The sequence below is a fragment of the Gasterosteus aculeatus genome, chromosome X, assembly GCF_964276395.1.
Source record: "Gasterosteus aculeatus chromosome X, fGasAcu3.hap1.1, whole genome shotgun sequence".
Classification (NCBI taxonomy): Eukaryota; Metazoa; Chordata; class Actinopteri; order Perciformes; family Gasterosteidae; genus Gasterosteus; species Gasterosteus aculeatus.
In genome coordinates, this window is record NC_135698.1 from 9,485,274 (window position 1) to 9,504,230 (window position 18,957).

Here is an 18,957-nt window from a genome sequence, read left to right on the forward strand (position 1 = left end):
CTCACACACACACACACACACACACGCGCTGTCTGTGTCTGGGAGGCCCGGTGAGGTTTAGCAGAGCTTTGTCTCATCTTCCTCGTCCATCCTTTAAGCTGTGCTCTGCTTTCTCACTAAATGCATGGTGGGCTGCCGGGCCGCCCTGGCAGAATGACAACTAAGCCGGGTGAGAACAGTCAATAAGCACCAACCACACAGGCCTCCTCTGACATTGCTCTCTACAGCTGTGGTGGTATGACGTCATGAAGATACATGATCACATCATTTGCCCTATTTGGCTGTTAGGATCCTTCCAGAAGTTGCGGCATTGGACACTTCTAATGTCCAAGTGGGAATAACATGTAACCAATAAGTACCGGCCTTTGCCCCGTTTTAGATTACATGATTCCCATTTAGTTCTTTTTGCTGTTTGCTCCTTTTTCTCACTGAAGCACCTCGATCCTGACACCAATTCACTGCCCTGTGCCCATAGAGCCAATCCACAGTCCCTCACCCCCCCCCCCCCCCCCCCCCCTCCCCCCCTCCCATTACATCTGCAGGGGAGCGGGGGCTCTCCTCGGGCCTGCGGTGGTCATCCAGTGACAGAACGGACTCATTACAGTGTGGAGCTGCGATATCTATGTCACAACATGTGCGAGGGAGACTAATGAGCTGCAAGATCACGCTACTGGCAGCGTTTAAGCGTTTTGCTTTTAACTAAATGTTTTTTAGTAATAAATGTGTGTTTCAAATGAGAATTTCAGTTGGCAGACGACAGCTCACAGTGTCTCTGTAATGAACCGTTCAGAGAGGCTAGGTGCCACTCAGGGAGCGGTCTCACCAAGTCACGGTTCTGTAGATGTGATTGGTGGGTAACCTCTCCCTGTGTACATGTTTGACACACAGAGACAGAAAGGGATGCATAGAAAGAAAGAGGAGGCTAATTAGTTTCTTGGTTTCCCCCAAACCCCCACTGCACACGCTCCGCCATGTCTCCCAGAGGGAAGAGGAGCCTCGTCAAAGCCCCCCGTCATTAATTTTTTAACAACCCTGTCGGTCTGCTGTCTTAGAAGTGTGTATGTCTAAGTGTGTGTGCGTTTATTTGCATGTGCATGTTAATTTACAATACGTGTGGGAGGGAGAAGAACAACTGTGATCAATATCCCAGCCTGATCTCCAAAACCTGTTCGTAAAAATGTATACGAAAATCTTGAACAATACAAATTCGTAGTGATACATACTAAATAAATACAGACTGAAACTGATGACGTCACCCTATTCAAAGTGGATGGGGACCTGCACCCCGTAAACACACTTCCTGAAGTCTAACGATGTAAAATAAACGTGTTATGCTTGCATTTTTCACGAGAAATCAATGTTAAATTGTAAGAATAGAATACTAACCCTAACCCCCTCAAAAAATCCAACATGGTGGAGAGACGTTCACTCAAGAATCCAACATGGTCCGCCATGTTGTTCACTCAAGGGGCGTGGTTAACCACCGCCAGTTCGTATGTATTGTTACGAATTGTTCAAGATTTTTGTATACATTTTTACGAACAGGTTTTGGAGATCACGTTGCAATATCCATCTTTTCACGCACTCTGTACGTGTATTTCTGCATACATTTTCAGTCAAATCACACACGTGCACTTAGCAAACTAAACGTGTTGCGATGTCTAGAGTTGAGCGGAGTGACATTAACATGGTGTGATGTCACAATGACATTAGCTGACATTAATGACAAGGACCTCTGCACATGACCTTTTCAGCATGTGTATGAACCGCCGCGTTTGCTTTATTATAGTCTTAAATCAAATCTTTCCTTTTCTCATGAAACACCTGAATGACAATATACATATTAATTAGATTTTTTGTTTTGAATATTGCCACTTTGAATGTGTTTGCACTGTAGGTGTCACCTTAAATGAATAGTTACAGCCTCGGCACACTCAGAAAAGCATTGATGCAAAAGTCAGCAGCAGAAAAATGAAATTGGGTTTTGATGAATAGAAAATGTGTTGTTACTGACGGTAGCCTGACTATTTGAAAATAGGGTTTTATGCATACAACATCTCTTTTTATGCGATTTGGCTTCAACTTTGACATGTTTTTGAATACTCTACTTGTAAACTCAAAATGTATTAAATATTTATACTTTATTAGAGCTCTAGATCCATAGACTGAGTCGCTAAAGTAGTCTGAACATTATTAATGTGTGTTGAAAGCAGGTGTAATTGTCAAATTGTGTAATTAAACAGCTATTTTTGCACATAGCGAACATGGTGCGTTTAACTTCGTCGTCATTGTGTGTGTATGGCTGAAATGGGAGGTATATTTAGCTGCTGACAGCTAGTACAGAGTAGATGGAGGTCTGGACCGGAGCCCAGGACTGGAAGCCAAAGAATAGAATCATTGGTGACAGCAGACAGACTTTCGCATCTAATCCAGTCTTTACTCACGCACAGATCTAACATGACCTTTGTTAAACTTTCTTACTTGCAAAGTCCAATAGATGGAGATTGAAATATGACTAAAGTTTGATGCAATCAATCCCCGAGAGGAGGGTCAGGGTGTCCGTCAGGTCATGTTAACTTCAATGTTATGAATAAAGTCGATGTGTAATACTGGGGAGTTTCTTTTAAGGCCAATGCTTTCCTTCACGTGTTTAATGAGGTAACACTTATAGAACAACTGCATTGTAAGTCAAAACCATTTTGGCTTGTGGCCTTCATGAGTGTTATCATGAAACACATTACAAACAACCTGGTTTGACCTTCTCCCACCTTGGCAGTAGGTGAACTTCACAGGGTTGTCATTACAGTACTTTGTACCGCTGGGGAAGGATCACGACTAATATGCTTGTCCATCTTTTTTTCACTGTCTGCCTTTGGATCTCACTCAGTGTGTTTACATGATGGTATAATTGGAATCTTTGCTTAGTCGGACTATGCTATCTTTCGGGGGGCGGTGCTATTATCCTGATATACACGGCAGTGAATAAATCGAATCATTGGTCGAAAGCACGTCATATCCGATACGATAGGTGGCGCTGTTTTCATTCCAACTAGTTGTGATACAGCCATTTCCGCTTGACCGCTTCACCACTACCAACAACAACAACATCAACATCAACATTACGAAAAAGATGGCGAACGGAGAGCAAGGTGAAGCTACATCCCTCTACCATCTTTGCATAATGTTAATAGGAGCACAGCGAATGCGAATGGCGCTATTGGCTGATTTGATAACGGAGAGAAGACGCCGTCGGGATCTCAAGCATGCGCAAAGTCCCAAAGTCCAGTTCCTTATCCGATTCACCGTTACATGCCGCAATAGTCAACTATCAACTGGATCGGATCGAGTTATCCAGGGGTGTCAGTCGGATCGTAGTCGGACCGCACATAGTCGGACAAAGGTGTTTACATGAAACGGATCATTCGATTTTAGTCCGACTAAGCCAGTTATTCAAATCCATGTAACCACGCTGACTGTTTTATGGTTTAAGGCCCAACAGCCAGTCGAAATACACAACAAATACATACATGAACAAGTTACATGTTACAAATATAAAGAGGCCCCACAACCGTGCACCTGCAGCATATCATAAAAAAAGTGGAGCGGTATCCGACACAAAGTCTCCAGCAGACGCGGTCGACCCATCGCGTGCTAGAGAGAGATCCAGGGGATCACCAAAGTCATTTGGGGAACACGCATGTCCGTACGGAATTTCACAGCCGACTAAATGGTTCATGAGACATTTCCGTCTACCACACTTTGTGTTTTAGGGACTTCAGTGATAAGCGCTATCTTTGCATTTAATTATGTAAATAAATAAAATGTATGACGAGAGTGTTCTTGGCTGAACTTCAAGGCACTTGCCCAATTTGACATCATCGCTGATGAACGTTTCACGGTTTCCTGTCTTTTTTTAAGAAATCTTATCCAGCACTCTTGACAGTTCAAAACTCTTTAAAAAAGCACTTGAATTACATCACAAATTAACTGTAAAATGTAGAAATCAGATCGCTGTCTCCCCCATTTCTGTGTTTTTGTTTTCTGGTTGATGTTGCTCTCAGTTATTCCCTCATTTTCTCTATAATTATGTTGAAAAAAAAAAGGGGAACGATCACAAAGCAAGCCAGGTAAACCATCGGCTGTATTATGTAATTGGAAAGCAATGTTGAAATATGTCTCAACATCACGGTATCCTCCCACAATAATAAGTGCACACACCAAACCGGTATTTTTTCATTTCTGAATGAGCACTCCCCTAGATCTCGACAGAGCACTTAAGCCACTCATTTGTTCCCAAAGTGATGAATATGTGCTGTTTTATTGCTTGTACTGTGACGAACACGTTCTAGTATGATAAATGAACTAGTCCACTATTATACTTCTCTATTACGTCTAAAAGTGCGGGTGTGTGTGCATGTTGCACGTTGCATGTTAGAGGACTAGAGCACCGGTCATGTTAATAACAATTATATCCACCTGTTATTCAGCAGTATTCATTTTGATTGACAGGTGGCATTCAATTTGCACTCGACTTTATTCAGGGATCTGCTGTTTCTTATGCTACTGACACTTTTTTTTCATATCATTTTTCCGGCTTACACACTTTTTCACTCACACATACACCAACAAACACACTGGTCTCATTCTGCCAGTACTACAGTGCTCTGTGGCCTTCAGCAGTAAGACTGTGACAGCTCTGCGGTTTGAGCTCCTAAAATGAGATCATAATCACGTCTCCGTCTCAGGGAAGGTCTCCGTCGTGGGTTTTTTAACACGCTCTCTTTTGCTCTGAGACTCTGAAGGAGGCGTACCTCGTTCCGTTTGCAATCTAAATCCCTGTTTTGTTTTACTCCGAAGAAACTGGCCACAGCTGCCGAGAAGCTTCAGATGGAGCATATGTGGAAAGACGACTTTGAGGTAACAGGACACAACAATACAGATCCCACACTTATAGGAATACTGCTAGCACAAGTATATGTATACTTTATGTATGTGTTTTACATACTACATTAGTGTAAAACGAGGTGACACATTAACGAGGTGAAGCATCAACGGCTCTGACCTCGATCTGAATTTACAAGCTCTAACTTTTTGTCTCAATAGATTTAATCTGTTTTTGTCTCTGTGTCATTTGCAGTGATTCTATCTCCATCACGTAAATTGGTTTATTGCATATTATATTCTCTGTTATGACTCCTTATGCCCCTCATTTTTTAGATGACAGACACTGATTTCTAAAAACTGCAGCGGCACGCAATTAGAGCGCAGAGTAAAGTAAAGAAAAAAAGATGCTCTCTAAGCTGTGGATTGCCGTATTGGAGCATGGAAATGGCTTTAAGGACACAGTTACAGATGTACAAACTTGACAGAGCTGTGGAGCTTACAGTATCAGTAGTGCAAACTAGGAGAACATATCAATGTTGTCACATAGCTGTTTAGAAGAAGATTAAGCATTTCTCCACCGCGTAAATGTTGGACTTGTTTGTGAAGCAGCCACTAAAGTGACGGGGTTTGTTGTTCCTTGTTTGCAAGGGTGATGAAATCTCCTACTACAACGCAAAGGACAATGTGAGTGCTTTTTATTTGCTCTTCTTCCATATTAGCCCCTGCAAACACACAGGTCACACTCGGACACGGGCCGGTAATGTGCCGTTGCAACACATCACCCTCCCTTCTCCTCCCGTCCGCCCTCCTCATGTTCCCTCCTCTCCTCCATTCTTCTTCTCCTTCCCTCAACACAAAAGGTACCCCATGTTCTCATTCTCGCTTTCTATCATCGCCTCAGCCTTTTAGTGTAAAACCCCTCCCTATTTTGCCTTCTCTCCAAGCTTTTTCTCCCCCCCATCTTTTCAATCACCCCCCCCCCCCCCCCCCCCCCTCCCGCCCTCTCGCAGGTGAAGAGGTTTCTGCCATGTTCTTCCTCTAATTGACAGATGAGATGGATGAGCTGGCTACACTGTTGCTTTATTAGGAAGCAACACTCTCTCTCTCTCTCGCCCCCCCCCCCCCCCCCCCACCTCACACCCTCTATATACCCTGCATTCTTTTCTCCATATCTCATCATGCTTCTCGTCTCCTAGCTCCCCGTCTGCATCGCTCTCATCGATGTAAATTGGTGATTTCACGCTGGGAGTTGTAAATCAAGGCGCATGGACAATCTTGCTGTCGCCCGTTACTCCTACGAAGTAAAGATAATAAGAACGCGAGGAAAAAAGATATGAGGAAGACAGTCGATGATGCGATTTATTCTTAAACGAGCTGGGAGGGTGTAAAAAGTGCGGCAATGACATTCTCACATGAGACATGAGTTGCTTTTAAATAAAATCAGGGCCTTTTTTTGCGTGAAATAAAAAGGGCTTCTTGTGGTTTCTTAAGCTTTACTGTCTGCATCTTGATGGTTTTGTTTTCCTCAGCTGGATGCAAATGAGACAGAGGGAAGAAAATATAGGATCCGGCCAGACTTTAAAGAGGACCCATCCTTTAAACGTCTGACTGACTACAACCATACGGCTGTCCACATCCCCACTGACATCTATGATGGCTGTGAGTACACACACACACACACACACACACATACATGCATACAAAACCAATGGTTTCCATGGATACAAGTGACACACCAACCTATTATGACATGTTTACAGATAGAGCCTCTGGCAAATTTGCCCATGGTTAAATAATAGTGATGCACCGTTATATGATATTCTCCTCTAATCGAAGCCTTATGTCCTTGGAATGTGAATGAATAGAGGGTCCTCCAAATGAAATGAATTGGTGCCTTTGTCTTTTGAGTAAAGCCATCAATGTTTTGAAAAATAATGTTTGGATGTTCCAAGGCTTCAAATGTATTGAAGCATAATGCAATATAATATATAATGTTACATTGTAGATAATCAAACTGTTTAAAGAGCTGGTAACCGTGGCGGCGGCGCTAACACAAAACAAATCAATGTCATTACATTGTGACACATTCAGCCTCTTTTCAGCAAATATAAGAAAGAAAGTAAATAATAACGTTATAATGATGTGTTCCCTTGTAACTCATAAAATGTAGCGTTGGGGAGAAACTTGAATAAATCCCCTCGTTTGAAGGGGATGTTATCATGACAATATAAATAGTTATTAGAGCTGTTAACATTCCGACTAAGCATCTTATAATACTTTATTAGCGATACTAATGACATGGATTTTGATGGTTAACACTGACTTCAGAGCAGTTGAAATTATTTTTTTGATGATAGCATCAAAAAAAAAGAATGGTCTTGCACACTGTTTAATCACACAACAAATGGATCTGTATCGGTCTAAATGGATCATCAACGATCATCAGCTAATGTCAAAAAAACGTCATGAGGGATCGGTAGAAGTCCTGTTGGATCCTTTTTTATTTTGTACTGATCCGTCTGTGACAGTGATCCATGATGCAACGCAAACCGTGAGGAATTGTGCTTCTTTCATAACACAAGTTTACGCTGCCTAGTTTACAAAGTGCTTTGACAGACAGCGCAGCTAAAGAAAAGCAATAAAACATCAGACAGCTCAACAGAGGCCCAACAAAGCAAGCCGAGGTAGGCTAAGAGATGAAACAGTAGATAGATAAACCCGTGAAATTAACTGTTACAATAAATGTTTGATGGCCATGTTCATCTTGCGAGTTGTACTTTAACAGTATTGTTCATGCCTGCATGTAAAGCGGTTTTAGTTTTAATGAAACATATGTGCATCTATTACAGTGGGTTTATCCCGAACCAAAACCCCCCCCCCCCATATATTCCTGATACTTTCATCATTATGTGGTGACATTTACCCTGAGTGATTCAGAGGAATCTGATTCTCTAGTGTCCCTGTGACATTAGCACAGCTCAAGTTCAACTCAAACGACTTAACAATGGTCTGTTGAATATCTTAACCGTGACGTGAATTATGTATTATATTTGAATAATCTTTCATTTCTTCTTTTTTTTTTTTTTTCTTCTTTCATTTCGACACGTTGAGCACGTTGGTTGTGTTCTTATCGCGTAAAGCATTCGGCGCCATGCTCCAGGGACACCTCTCGGTCCCTGACTGGGGCTGTGCTTCATGATAGGTCTATTTGTAGCCTGCAATGAGTATGCATAGATACGCTGAGCGGCTTGGACCTGTTCATGGGGGGGGGGAAATCTGATCTCAGCGAGATGAAAGAAACAAGTTGTGTCGCAGGTGCAGGACTCAAAGATGGCAGCGCGGCTGCCCCTGATGTTTATTTTTCATTAACCATTTCCATATTTATTTTCTTGATCAGTTGATTAAACCCAACGACAAATGCATTGATTTTTCTAAAACAATTTTCTTTCTGATCTCTCCTAAAAGTCAAAATAGCTCCGGTGACAGAGATTAACTTGATGTGTTCGAACATGATGTACGGGGCGACGATGGAAGAGATTGTCAATCCAAATGAAAACGTCTGTAATCGATGACGCAGACTTATCGCCGCAGCCTAAACGGTTAGGATACATACGGAATCAATCTTTGAAAAAACAGGATTAGGCTAGAGATAGTATGAGCTCACGGTATAAGATTGGCCCTTGTTTATTCAAAGAATAGTCCCACTTGTGTGTATTTTTACTGGTATATTGTGTCAGTCTTGGGCATACATGCAGAAGTATATGTCTTGTATGCCTTGAGAAAAAAGAAACACAAGATTTATACGTTTTCGGAGTTCCAAATCTCCAATTTGATCTCCACCCTATAAATGTTCCAGGAATAGCCTTTGCTCAACTGGAGAAAATTGGATTTTCTGGGCAAATTGGGAAGCAAGTTTATGAAATCAGTTTCCATCGGCAGCAGCATGTCATGTGAGATGAGGGTACAATAGGAAGCAGACGTTCTCTCCAGGTGACGCAGAGGTCACAAAAACCGCCGTGGTTTATTCTCTTCCAGAAAATAAAAGTGTGTCAGTATTGCCGTCATGAGTAGCTCCCATTTTTAAATAAATGATATGGATGAATGAATGGCCTGTTGCCTCTGGCCCTGTCCTACCTTCTAATACTGCTACCACCTACAATGTGGATCTACAGTGTCCACTGGATGAAAACCATCACCACATCACGGGGGGGTTTCCTTAGTATCCGACTGAGATGAAGTCATCGTAGGATGCAGATTCAGTCTGGCATCAAAGCCGTGCCGGGTGCAGCCTGGGAATTCATTAGTATCAGTGGCAATATGGCTGAGCGGAGGACACTGTATCCCTTATGAAGCAATACTGGATTTCAGCTCATTAAATTAAGTCAGACGTTTTCAAAACCAAGTAAAGAAAATATTACCACTGGTTTAGATGTGATTTTGGTCTGCTCGTTTAGCACAGTTTTTTTGTTTGTTTGCGTAGACAATGTGTGCGTGACTAAATATATTCTGTGTATATCTTACTATACAGTGATTTTGCTTCCATGTTATTTTCTACCATTTCTCTCTCTCTCTCTCCTTTACAATAAAAAACATGCAGTCCTGGCAACCACAGATTCATTAACTCACCCCTCTAGAGGATAGCATGCAAATGAAGTGTTTGCTTTGCACATCAATGAGCCACGTCACACTCAATACAGAATACCAATATTTTCCACACATGCAACGCACATACGCATGTACAGAATCACACAAAATCCTATATATATATTTATATAGTGCTGGACTGACTGACTGACTGACTGACATATATGACTGATATATATATATATATATATATATACAGTGCTGAATGACTGATAGTTGGGGCAGCGTGTGTCTCCATCCATCATAGTAAGTGTTATATGGCTGTGAGCCGCCTGGATGCTGTCTCATTGCATCCATAATGTGGGTTGCCTCTCAGAGCACATGCTATCAATCACATGCACCTCCAAACAAACACATACAAACACACACAGGTTATCGATTTGTTTCAGGTCAAATTAAGCAAAGTTCACTGCTGGCCCCATTACAAGCCAAAAACCCCCTATCTGTTACCAAATCCCAGCACGGCTGGGTGGGCCGGCCTCACATTTGCTCATGCGTCCCGCTTGGCGAGCGGGCAGACTGAGCAGACTTGTGTCCGTCAATCTTAATGCATTTGTTAAACCGTGATGTACGCATGTCTTGGAGAGTCTACAATGGCCTGCTCATATGTTTATTGCTCATTATTACAGAATACACATGCGCAACACTTCTGCGCTGCATTGTTCTGTATATCTGTCTTTTCAGCACAGGTTGTTTGATGTGCATTTGTGTTTTTATTTTAGCCACCATTGTGCTGAATGAACTGGAGTGGTCGGAGGCATTAGAGGAAGTGTTTAGAAAGAACAGAGAGGATGACCCGACTCTCCTCTGGCAGGTGTATGGCAGCGCTACAGGGCTGGCTCGCTACTATCCAGGTAACCAAACAACCAAAAAAAACCTTTCCGCGCAGGACAACTCAGAAGGATTATGTAGCCTCCAAAAATTATTCGTGCATTTCAAATCAGAGGTGCACTCATCAGCCGAATATTATTATTTGATTGACCTGAAGTTTGCTTGTTCTCACAGCACTGAGCAAAAAAAACCTCAATAAATAATCTTGGTTCAACTGATTTTATCTGTGTTGTATATTGTGTCATTCTATTTTTAACGCCGTTATTCTAGTGCGTCTCGCTACTGGGTGTTGAGTGTTGTCCGCGCCGAGCTATTTATACTCATGAGATTTACTGTCGTCATTGACACTATAGCTTTATGGAAAAGGTTTATGTTTATTAGATATATCCTATTATTCCAATTGGGTGTGTCACACGCACCTTTTTTTGACTTGACTGCTGAATCAAATACGTCACTGCATGTTGTCAGATATTTGCAGATCGACACTTCATTCAGAGGTGTCAGATGTTATTCCCTTTTATTTCCTTTTGGATATAATAACCTGAAAACACAAATCGTATCTCCTCTGACAGCTTCTCCCTGGATGGATTCTCGCAAGACCCTGAGTAAAATTGACCTGTATGATGTCCGCAGGAGGCCATGGTGAGACAACTGTTTGACCTTAATTGAATGGCAGGTTTCAAGTCAATGGTAAAACGGTAAATATGAAAAGTTTAATCATGTTGTGTAGGCTTACAACTCACATTTAAGACTCGAAAAACTCTTCATTGATTGTAAATTTAATTCTGTAAACTGTACAGAGTAGATTTGACTGTTTTGTATGTAATATATGTGTATCCATATCAGGATCAGCAATATTCCCCAACCTTAAATACGTACATGTGGACGAATAGTGTAATGTGTAGGTAATATTGCGTCATAAAATATATATTATTAGGATTGTTTTACCTTGGCTTTAAACATACTTGACCTGCTCAGAGAGTGTGTACGTGTCACAGACCAAATTTCCTTTCATTCATTATTTTCCTACTAGGTACATTCAAGGAGCCGCCTCACCTAAAGATATGCTAATCCTCGTGGACGCGTGAGTTACTTTATAGCCTCATTGATCTGTAACCTCCTCACATCAGTCATGATTTCCCCAGATTGCATCACATGCCCTCCTATAATTTCCACATATTGTAATGCATTTCCCAAGGCGGAAGCACTTGTAATTATACATCGAGTAAGAAAAAATTGAGCCGACAAATTGCAGCGAGAAGCTGTCGGGTACTTTGTTGTTGTCGCAGAAGCGGGAGTGTGTCTGGCTTGACTCTCAAGCTGATCAGGACCTCCGTCAGCGAGATGCTGGAGACTCTGTCTGATGACGACTACGTCAATGTAGTTTATGTGAGTATTATTTTATGCATCACTGACTGTTGGGTAGACTCTGTGCGCTACGGGGAGCACGATACACGCTGGGAAGAAGGGGCAAAGTGACAGACGGATTCAGAATTGTGCTCATGGGCACATTTGAATGGAGACATTGGTCACATAACCCTGCAGATACACAACACACACACACACACACACACACACACACATGCGCACATACAGACAGGAGAGACAGAGATGGATGACAAGTAATGAAATATGGATTTCTCTCAGGTCCGGCCACCCTGAAACAGACCTTTAATGAAATATCCACTGCTCTATTTGGTGTGCAGGATTAAAAGTCTACCCCCACCCCACCCACCCCCTTACCTTGTGCGCTTGTGTGTGTTTGTAGGTGTGCATGCGCATGTGTGTACACTCTCACTTCTGCTTTTTTAAATCTAGACTTTTGACCAGAGTGGAACTCTTGGAAACACTCATTCATCACCGTCTTAATCGCTCCATCACTCTTTCCTGTCATTGTTGAGACGTGACATTCCTCTTGGCATGTTGCCATGTGAGGTTCCTCCATACATCTCTCTGTGTCACTGAAGGAAAAACCTTGTACGTCTCTTCTTTACACACAAATTTTCCCCTCCGTTCTTGTTTTTCCACCAATCCCGCCGTTCCACCTTTTACCTCCTTTCCGTCTATTTCAGCACGTCCACATTTGTGATTACACTCAAAGAGAGCTAATGTTGTGATACTGAAGTGGGTGGTTGCGAATGTGTTTGTTGAGACGGAGCGTAATGCAGACTGCAGCCGTCTTCTATCATTCAGACTCTGTTTCCTCCCTCTGGGGGCCCTTTGTCTTGGACACAATGTATTCTGTTTCACAGCAGACTTGTGATTCTGCAAGGATGTGCAATTATCCGGATCTGTCGGGGAGCTCAGTGTGTGTGTGTGTGTGTTTATGTGTATGTCTACCAAAGTGAGACAGAACGAGAGCGATTAGCTGAGAGTCGGATTCAGTTTGAACTTTTTTTCTTTAAAGAAATGCATTAAAACCGATGCTGTTAGTGGTCCTAGGAAAATGAAAGGCACCCATTTAAAAGGTTGCTAACAGGATCATTTACGTTTATTACAATTTTGGGAAGTGTTTTACTATATTACAATGACTTTGTCCTTACTGAAGTCGATATTGAAATCTGGGGATACTTAGAAGTTCAATAGAGGGAGAAACATGAACAGTCAGAAAAGTTATTATATGCAAAGCTAATGTGGTCTGGAGGTAAAACTGAAAGGGAGTTATAATAGTAGAAATATCAATCCTCCCCTGCACAGTAAAACGATGTAGTAGAACCCGTGTGATCAAATGATCGCGTCTCATCATGACTCTTTATTTCTCTCTATTGTTTTTTTAATCTTACCACATTTTCAGATCCTAGTATTGTATATCACCAAAATGAAGGATTTCCCAAATTACCAAAATAAGACAAAAGTAAATTGTAATTTACCCTATTTTTTCCTATCCAGCTTCATCTTTCTGTCTTTGGCGGTGTTCTGCTGATGGCTGTTTATTTTATTTTCAGTCTATCCAACGTTTCTTCTCACTTTCCATCACACTCCCTGGACCTCCTTAACCTTCATACAACCTGTTCAGCCGCGTTAGTCGGTGTCAGCCGTGTTAGCAAGCATCATGCAGTGACGTCCGGACAAATCAGAGTACTAAACCAGCAAAGCAGAGAGTCCTGCTGGATTAGGATTTGAAGATTAGCCTTCTCTCTTGTGTGACATCACTAATCCATTACCAAGACCTGGACCGTCTCACACACACACACACACACACACACACACACACACACACACACACACACACACACACACAGAGGTGTTGTAATAGGATCACCAGGGGAACAGAGGAATTGGTTGTAGATTGTATTGACATATGTGTGCAAGGACAATAACAATTTAGCAAAGGCTGAGACAATTGTTTTCAAAAATCTTAATATTTAGATTTTATGTTAAATTCACTGTGATCAATACCATCTCAGCAAAGTAGTTTGAAAAAATAGTTTCCGAATGGTGAGAATGGTCCAGACCAAGGAAGAACCCACAAAGCTTTGCGAGGCGGATGCACACATTATTTTTTTTTCAGTCTTGGCAGAGGTCTGCCCTTATATTTTGCTCAATGACACATATAATCTAATTTCTTCTGCTTTTGAAACCTGCATTCGCACCCTCCTCTTTTGTGTCCTATTCGTGTCATTTCCTGTTTCTCACCCTCACACATTCCCTCCCCACCTTCCTCCCATCTCCTTTTAATAGATTACGTGATAAATGATCCCTGTCTGCTGCACGAGGGCAATTATGCGAACTTCCATTGTGAGTGCGTGCATGTTTATTCGCTGTCGCCTTGATTCAGTCTTTTGTCAAGTCATAGCCGTTGTGATATTGCTTTTCCATTAAATGGAGATGTGTATGTCTTTTAATGTCAATCTAAAAGCAACTTCCAGGCAGTCGGGCTCATTGGAGACACGCGCTCAAACACACTCACACACCCATATGGTCAGAGTTCGGTTTGTCTCCGTGCTTGTCAGCCTGGATCAGTGTTTTCAGCCTCCCTTTGGCCATCTCACAGACACATTGATAGTGGAGATCGATGAGGTGCAGTTTTGTTTCAGAAGAGTTCTGTAACACGGTAGATGTGCTGCATGGTTTCAGTCAACGTTGGGTGGATTATGTGTGCATCATGTGTGCATGTGGGACGGTAAATGAGCAGGTCGCACCTTTAAAAAAAAAAAAAGATGGTGTTGCTGATAACCAACCCTAACCCTAATCTTGTATAGCAGAATCTTGTTTCCATGGATACCAAATCTTTGAGCTCCCAGGATGTGAAGCAATTAGTGGGACTTGATGAATGTGTCTGATAGCTGCCAAGTCCAGGTGGGAGTGGTAGTGTGTGCTGTATTTATTACAAATGCAGACATGTTGTAATTATATGAGTATTTGTTGGTTGTAACTGATTGTTTCCCAGTTTAACACCAGGGTGAAGAAAACAGCGTGTTTCGAACATCTGGTCCAAGCCAACGTAAGGAACAAGAAACTGCTGAAGGATGCCGTTCAGAACATCACAGCTAAAGGGATTACCAACTACACAAAGGGTTTTGAGTTTGCTTTTGAGCAGCTCTCTACGGTAAGACTTTCAAATTCAGATTTAAATAAGGTTTGATCATTGCGTTGTACTGCCATCTGCTGGCTGAAAGTGTTACCTCCACAAAGCACTAACCCTAACCCTGCATTAAAACAAATAATAGCAATACTTTGGGTTGTGATGGTGTCGGGCTCGATCACCACTTTTGAAGCCTTTGCTATCAGCTGCATGTTCATAACACCCAATGATTGATTGTTGACCAACAAGCACTAGAGAAAAGACAATTGGGTTATCCACAACGGTATTGGATTGTGAATTTCTCTGAGAGGGAGATACAAGGAAATCAGGTCAGCAACAGTAATTGGCTTTACCCTCCGGGGACTGTGCATATTGACAAGAGGAAATCACTGCTTTTGACCTGATGATGACCTTAGACAGGTCAAGGAAAACATCACATGTGCCAAAGTGTATTTATGGGTGAACAGGTATTTTTCTCAAACCCAAATTGGATGGACCAGCAGACCGGCTGAGTGGGGAAAAAAAAGGTTTAATTAGAAAAACTTGTGTTTTCCTTTGATTAGACTAATGTGAGTAGAGCAAACTGCAACAAGATTATTATGCTGTTTACTGACGGAGGAGAAGAAAGAGCTCAGGCCATACTAGAGAAGTACAACGCTGAGAAAAAGGTACGTTAAAACGGTGCACAGCGACACACACGCATTGGAAACCGCAGTGTGACATGATTTGCCGTTAGCTATGTGGATGTGCTCCCGTTTCTTTTAGACTTTTTGCCGCTCCCTTTGGGTCCAGACTTCCGTGTGCACTTCCTCCCAAACTAAAAGTTTATGCACGGCGGGAGAATTTCTTTTTATACATATTATGCATAACAAAGTCCGTCTCACTACACAAATACGCTCATGCTCAAGGTTGAGGACACTATTTCCTTAAATCAAAATCTCTCATATTTTGCTTTTGAATATTTGATTATTATTTGTAGTTAATTTGAAGTACCATGGCACTACAATGAAAACCATACATTTAAAACATATGTTAAATCTTTTTTATGTATTAATGATCTGATAAAGTGTCAAACGTGATATTTAGTTTATAATAACATCATATTAGGGAGAAGACAATCATCAATCATTTGGCATTTTATATACAATATATATATGTATATTGTATATAAAATGTATATGTATATAATGATGTATATTGTTGAATTGAAACTCCAGGTGAGGATCTTCACCTTCTCAGTAGGACAGCACAACTATGATAAAGGACCCATTCAGTGGATGGCCTGCTCCAACAAAGGTACAGCACACATCATAGCACACGTCACTACCACATTATTGATTAAGTTTAAGGTTTAAGGTTTTTTGTACGGATTTGAACATCATTTTGGAAATAGTGGATCAATCTGTAAGGCCCTTATTTACTCACCTAATGTGTTGTGATGTCACGATGCAGCGGACAGCACGTCAGTGTTACAGGCCGTTTGCTTTGCTCTATGGTTTTGGGTTACTCGTGCACCTTTGCCATCTCATCTCACCATTGTGTGATCCTGACATGAAGTTCCAGCAAAATAATGTCTGATCATTTATCCAGGTTACTTCTATGAGATTCCTTCCATCGGGGCCATCAGAATAAACACACAGGTTAGATTGTGGTTTGCTATTTTTTTTTCATATTCCAGTTAAGAGTCATGGAAGCATTGATTAGGGGAAATGTGTTGTCCATTTTAGGAGTACCTAGATGTCCTGGGAAGGCCGATGGTTTTGGCAGACAAGCAGGCCAAACAAGTCCAGTGGACTAACGTATACCTTGATGCTCTGGTACCGTTTGTGTTCTCCAATTCATTACATGGAAATATGGTTTCTGCCATGTTTGTTTAACTTGAAAAGATGCCTGGCTTGAACAGTGCATTTGCTTGGCTCTCCATCAGGAACTGGGTCTGGTTATCACTGGAACATTACCTGTCTTCAATAAGACAAAGACCATAGATGACAGGAATGGCGAGGTGCATTAAATAAATGCATGAACGCATGAATAAGTGGTGTCAGTGGGAGTGGATCGTGTATTTTTCCTGTTACTGATCTTTTTTTTTCATTCTGTCTCTTAGCACCAGAATCAATTGATTCTTGGCGTAATGGGAATTGACGTGTCTCTGAATGACATCAAGAAGCTCACTCCACGCTTCACAGTGAGTCACGTGCATGTAGATAAATACAGCTATAAAATGTCTTGTGACTGGCCAGGTTTCCCCTTTGGTAAATTAGAACGTGATATGATTCCATTAGACATTAAACGTTTCCCTCCTCTGTTAATTGTTTTCTGCCTCAGATTGGTCCAAATGGGTACTATTTTGCCATTGATCCCAATGGATATGTCCTGCTTCACCCCAATCTTCTGCCAAAGGTACGGTGCCCGAGCCTACGCATCACTCAACAGGTCCAGGTCCTAGCATTAAATTATGTTCTGACCATTCCATATGATGACACATTGACTGCTTGTCGCAGTGAATAATATGCAGGCCAGCAGATGGATCAAGTTCTCCTCGTACATTTATGTGCCGGAACCGTATCATGAATCATCATGAAAGTAATGAATTATCCAGTTATGGAGTATGACTTGATACTTTCAGTCCTCACATGTGGGCTTGAAGGTCACTCATTATCATGTGGGCCAAAATAGATGTGAAGGCTGCAAAACGGGAATATATATATATATATATATATATATATATATATATATATATATATATATATATATATATACTGTATGGATTTAAGAATGAAGGAATAAAAAGGACTGTGGCATAGAAAAGAGATAATGCTATAAATGGAAAGGGACTCTGTTAATGCTACTTCCATTCTGAATTCCTTCCTTAAATATTTTCTAGGATAAAAGAAGTAATGTGATTTTATTTTTAGTAGCACTTAATGTACTATCTTACTTTTAGCATCATATTCGAGACGTTAAACATATTTAAAGATTTAGTATGAATGAAAATATATGAAAAATTCAAATGGTATCAGATTAATATTATCGGAAGTAATCTTAAAGCTCCTTTTTAAATAGAGACATACTGCAGATTATATTCTTTCCATCTTTCTTTCTGTTTTTTTCCTCATGGTCTTTTTTACCCAGACTGAAATCACGGTCAACAAATATGTGCTTGTCTAAATAGTAAACAGTTGCTGAGTTGCAGTTGGGAGTGACACAATGTGTTTGGTGGGCTCTGAAACCCCCACTCTGCGTACGACATAAAACAAATGCATCACTGTGCATCTTTTCAAAACTTTCCTAGAAAAGGATTCGTAACAGAAGGCTCAGGCTCAGTAATAAGTATGCTGTCACTTTTCATGAGGTGAGACTAAGAACAAGTGCTGTAGATTGCACAAGTAGTTCCTAAAGATATCTGATTTAGAGTTCTTTTGTATCGTCGACCCGTAGCCTTTCCCTCCTAATTCTCTGTACGTGTAGTAGCAGTAATTGTAGCTAATAATTACATTTTTGCTGGCCATAATAAATCCTTTGTGGGAACATTCTTGTGTAGCTTGTAATGATCGCTCTGGTCATAAACATTTTATCGTTAATTACTAATGTGTCTGTATGTTTTGCTGTATTCCCACGTGTTTGTGTGAGTGTTTCACTGTCAGATCGATAGAACATACCGGAATGAGGGGGGAAGTTGCTGTAGTCTACAGTCTAACATTGAATGACACAAAATATGACCCTCAAATAGAAATGGTTCAAGTTTTATTGGCAGAAATTAAATATAATATTAGGAATGCTACGGAGAGCACGCGATCATGCAAGAATTGCGCGGTTACATATCAGACAAAAATCAATCTTCTCAGACTTCAAGACCAATCAGTTCCTTGTGAGGAGCGACCTGCAGCTCAGGGCAATACTTTTGTGATTAATATTTAAAATATAAACTTTATTCAAAGACAAAAGATGGCTTTCCTTGATGGAAAGGATTCATGTGTCTGTTTGTGACATTTTGAGCCTGTCAGTCATGCATCATTTCATTGAATCCACTGAATGGGAGATCAAATAAATACATAAGTCGTTCAGCCCTTTGA

The 18,957-nt window shown here is 41.2% G+C and overlaps 1 protein-coding gene across 1 annotated transcript in view; it reads left to right on the forward strand.

Moving 5' to 3' along the window:
* LOC120808765 (voltage-dependent calcium channel subunit alpha-2/delta-1) overlaps positions 1-18,957 on the forward strand; it is a 47,917-nt gene that overhangs the window by 12,904 nt on the left and 16,056 nt on the right. The window contains exons 4-19 of the mRNA XM_078082555.1: positions 4,858-4,917; positions 5,533-5,568; positions 6,414-6,543; positions 10,251-10,382; positions 10,932-11,001; positions 11,393-11,443; positions 11,649-11,748; positions 14,750-14,908; positions 15,448-15,552; positions 16,102-16,180; positions 16,475-16,524; positions 16,612-16,701; positions 16,812-16,886; positions 16,989-17,069; positions 17,210-17,284; positions 18,177-18,236. Coding sequence (XP_077938681.1) covers positions 4,858-4,917; positions 5,533-5,568; positions 6,414-6,543; positions 10,251-10,382; positions 10,932-11,001; positions 11,393-11,443; positions 11,649-11,748; positions 14,750-14,908; positions 15,448-15,552; positions 16,102-16,180; positions 16,475-16,524; positions 16,612-16,701; positions 16,812-16,886; positions 16,989-17,069; positions 17,210-17,284; positions 18,177-18,236 — 1,353 coding nt within the window. The remainder of the gene's footprint in view (positions 1-4,857; positions 4,918-5,532; positions 5,569-6,413; positions 6,544-10,250; positions 10,383-10,931; positions 11,002-11,392; positions 11,444-11,648; positions 11,749-14,749; positions 14,909-15,447; positions 15,553-16,101; positions 16,181-16,474; positions 16,525-16,611; positions 16,702-16,811; positions 16,887-16,988; positions 17,070-17,209; positions 17,285-18,176; positions 18,237-18,957) is intronic.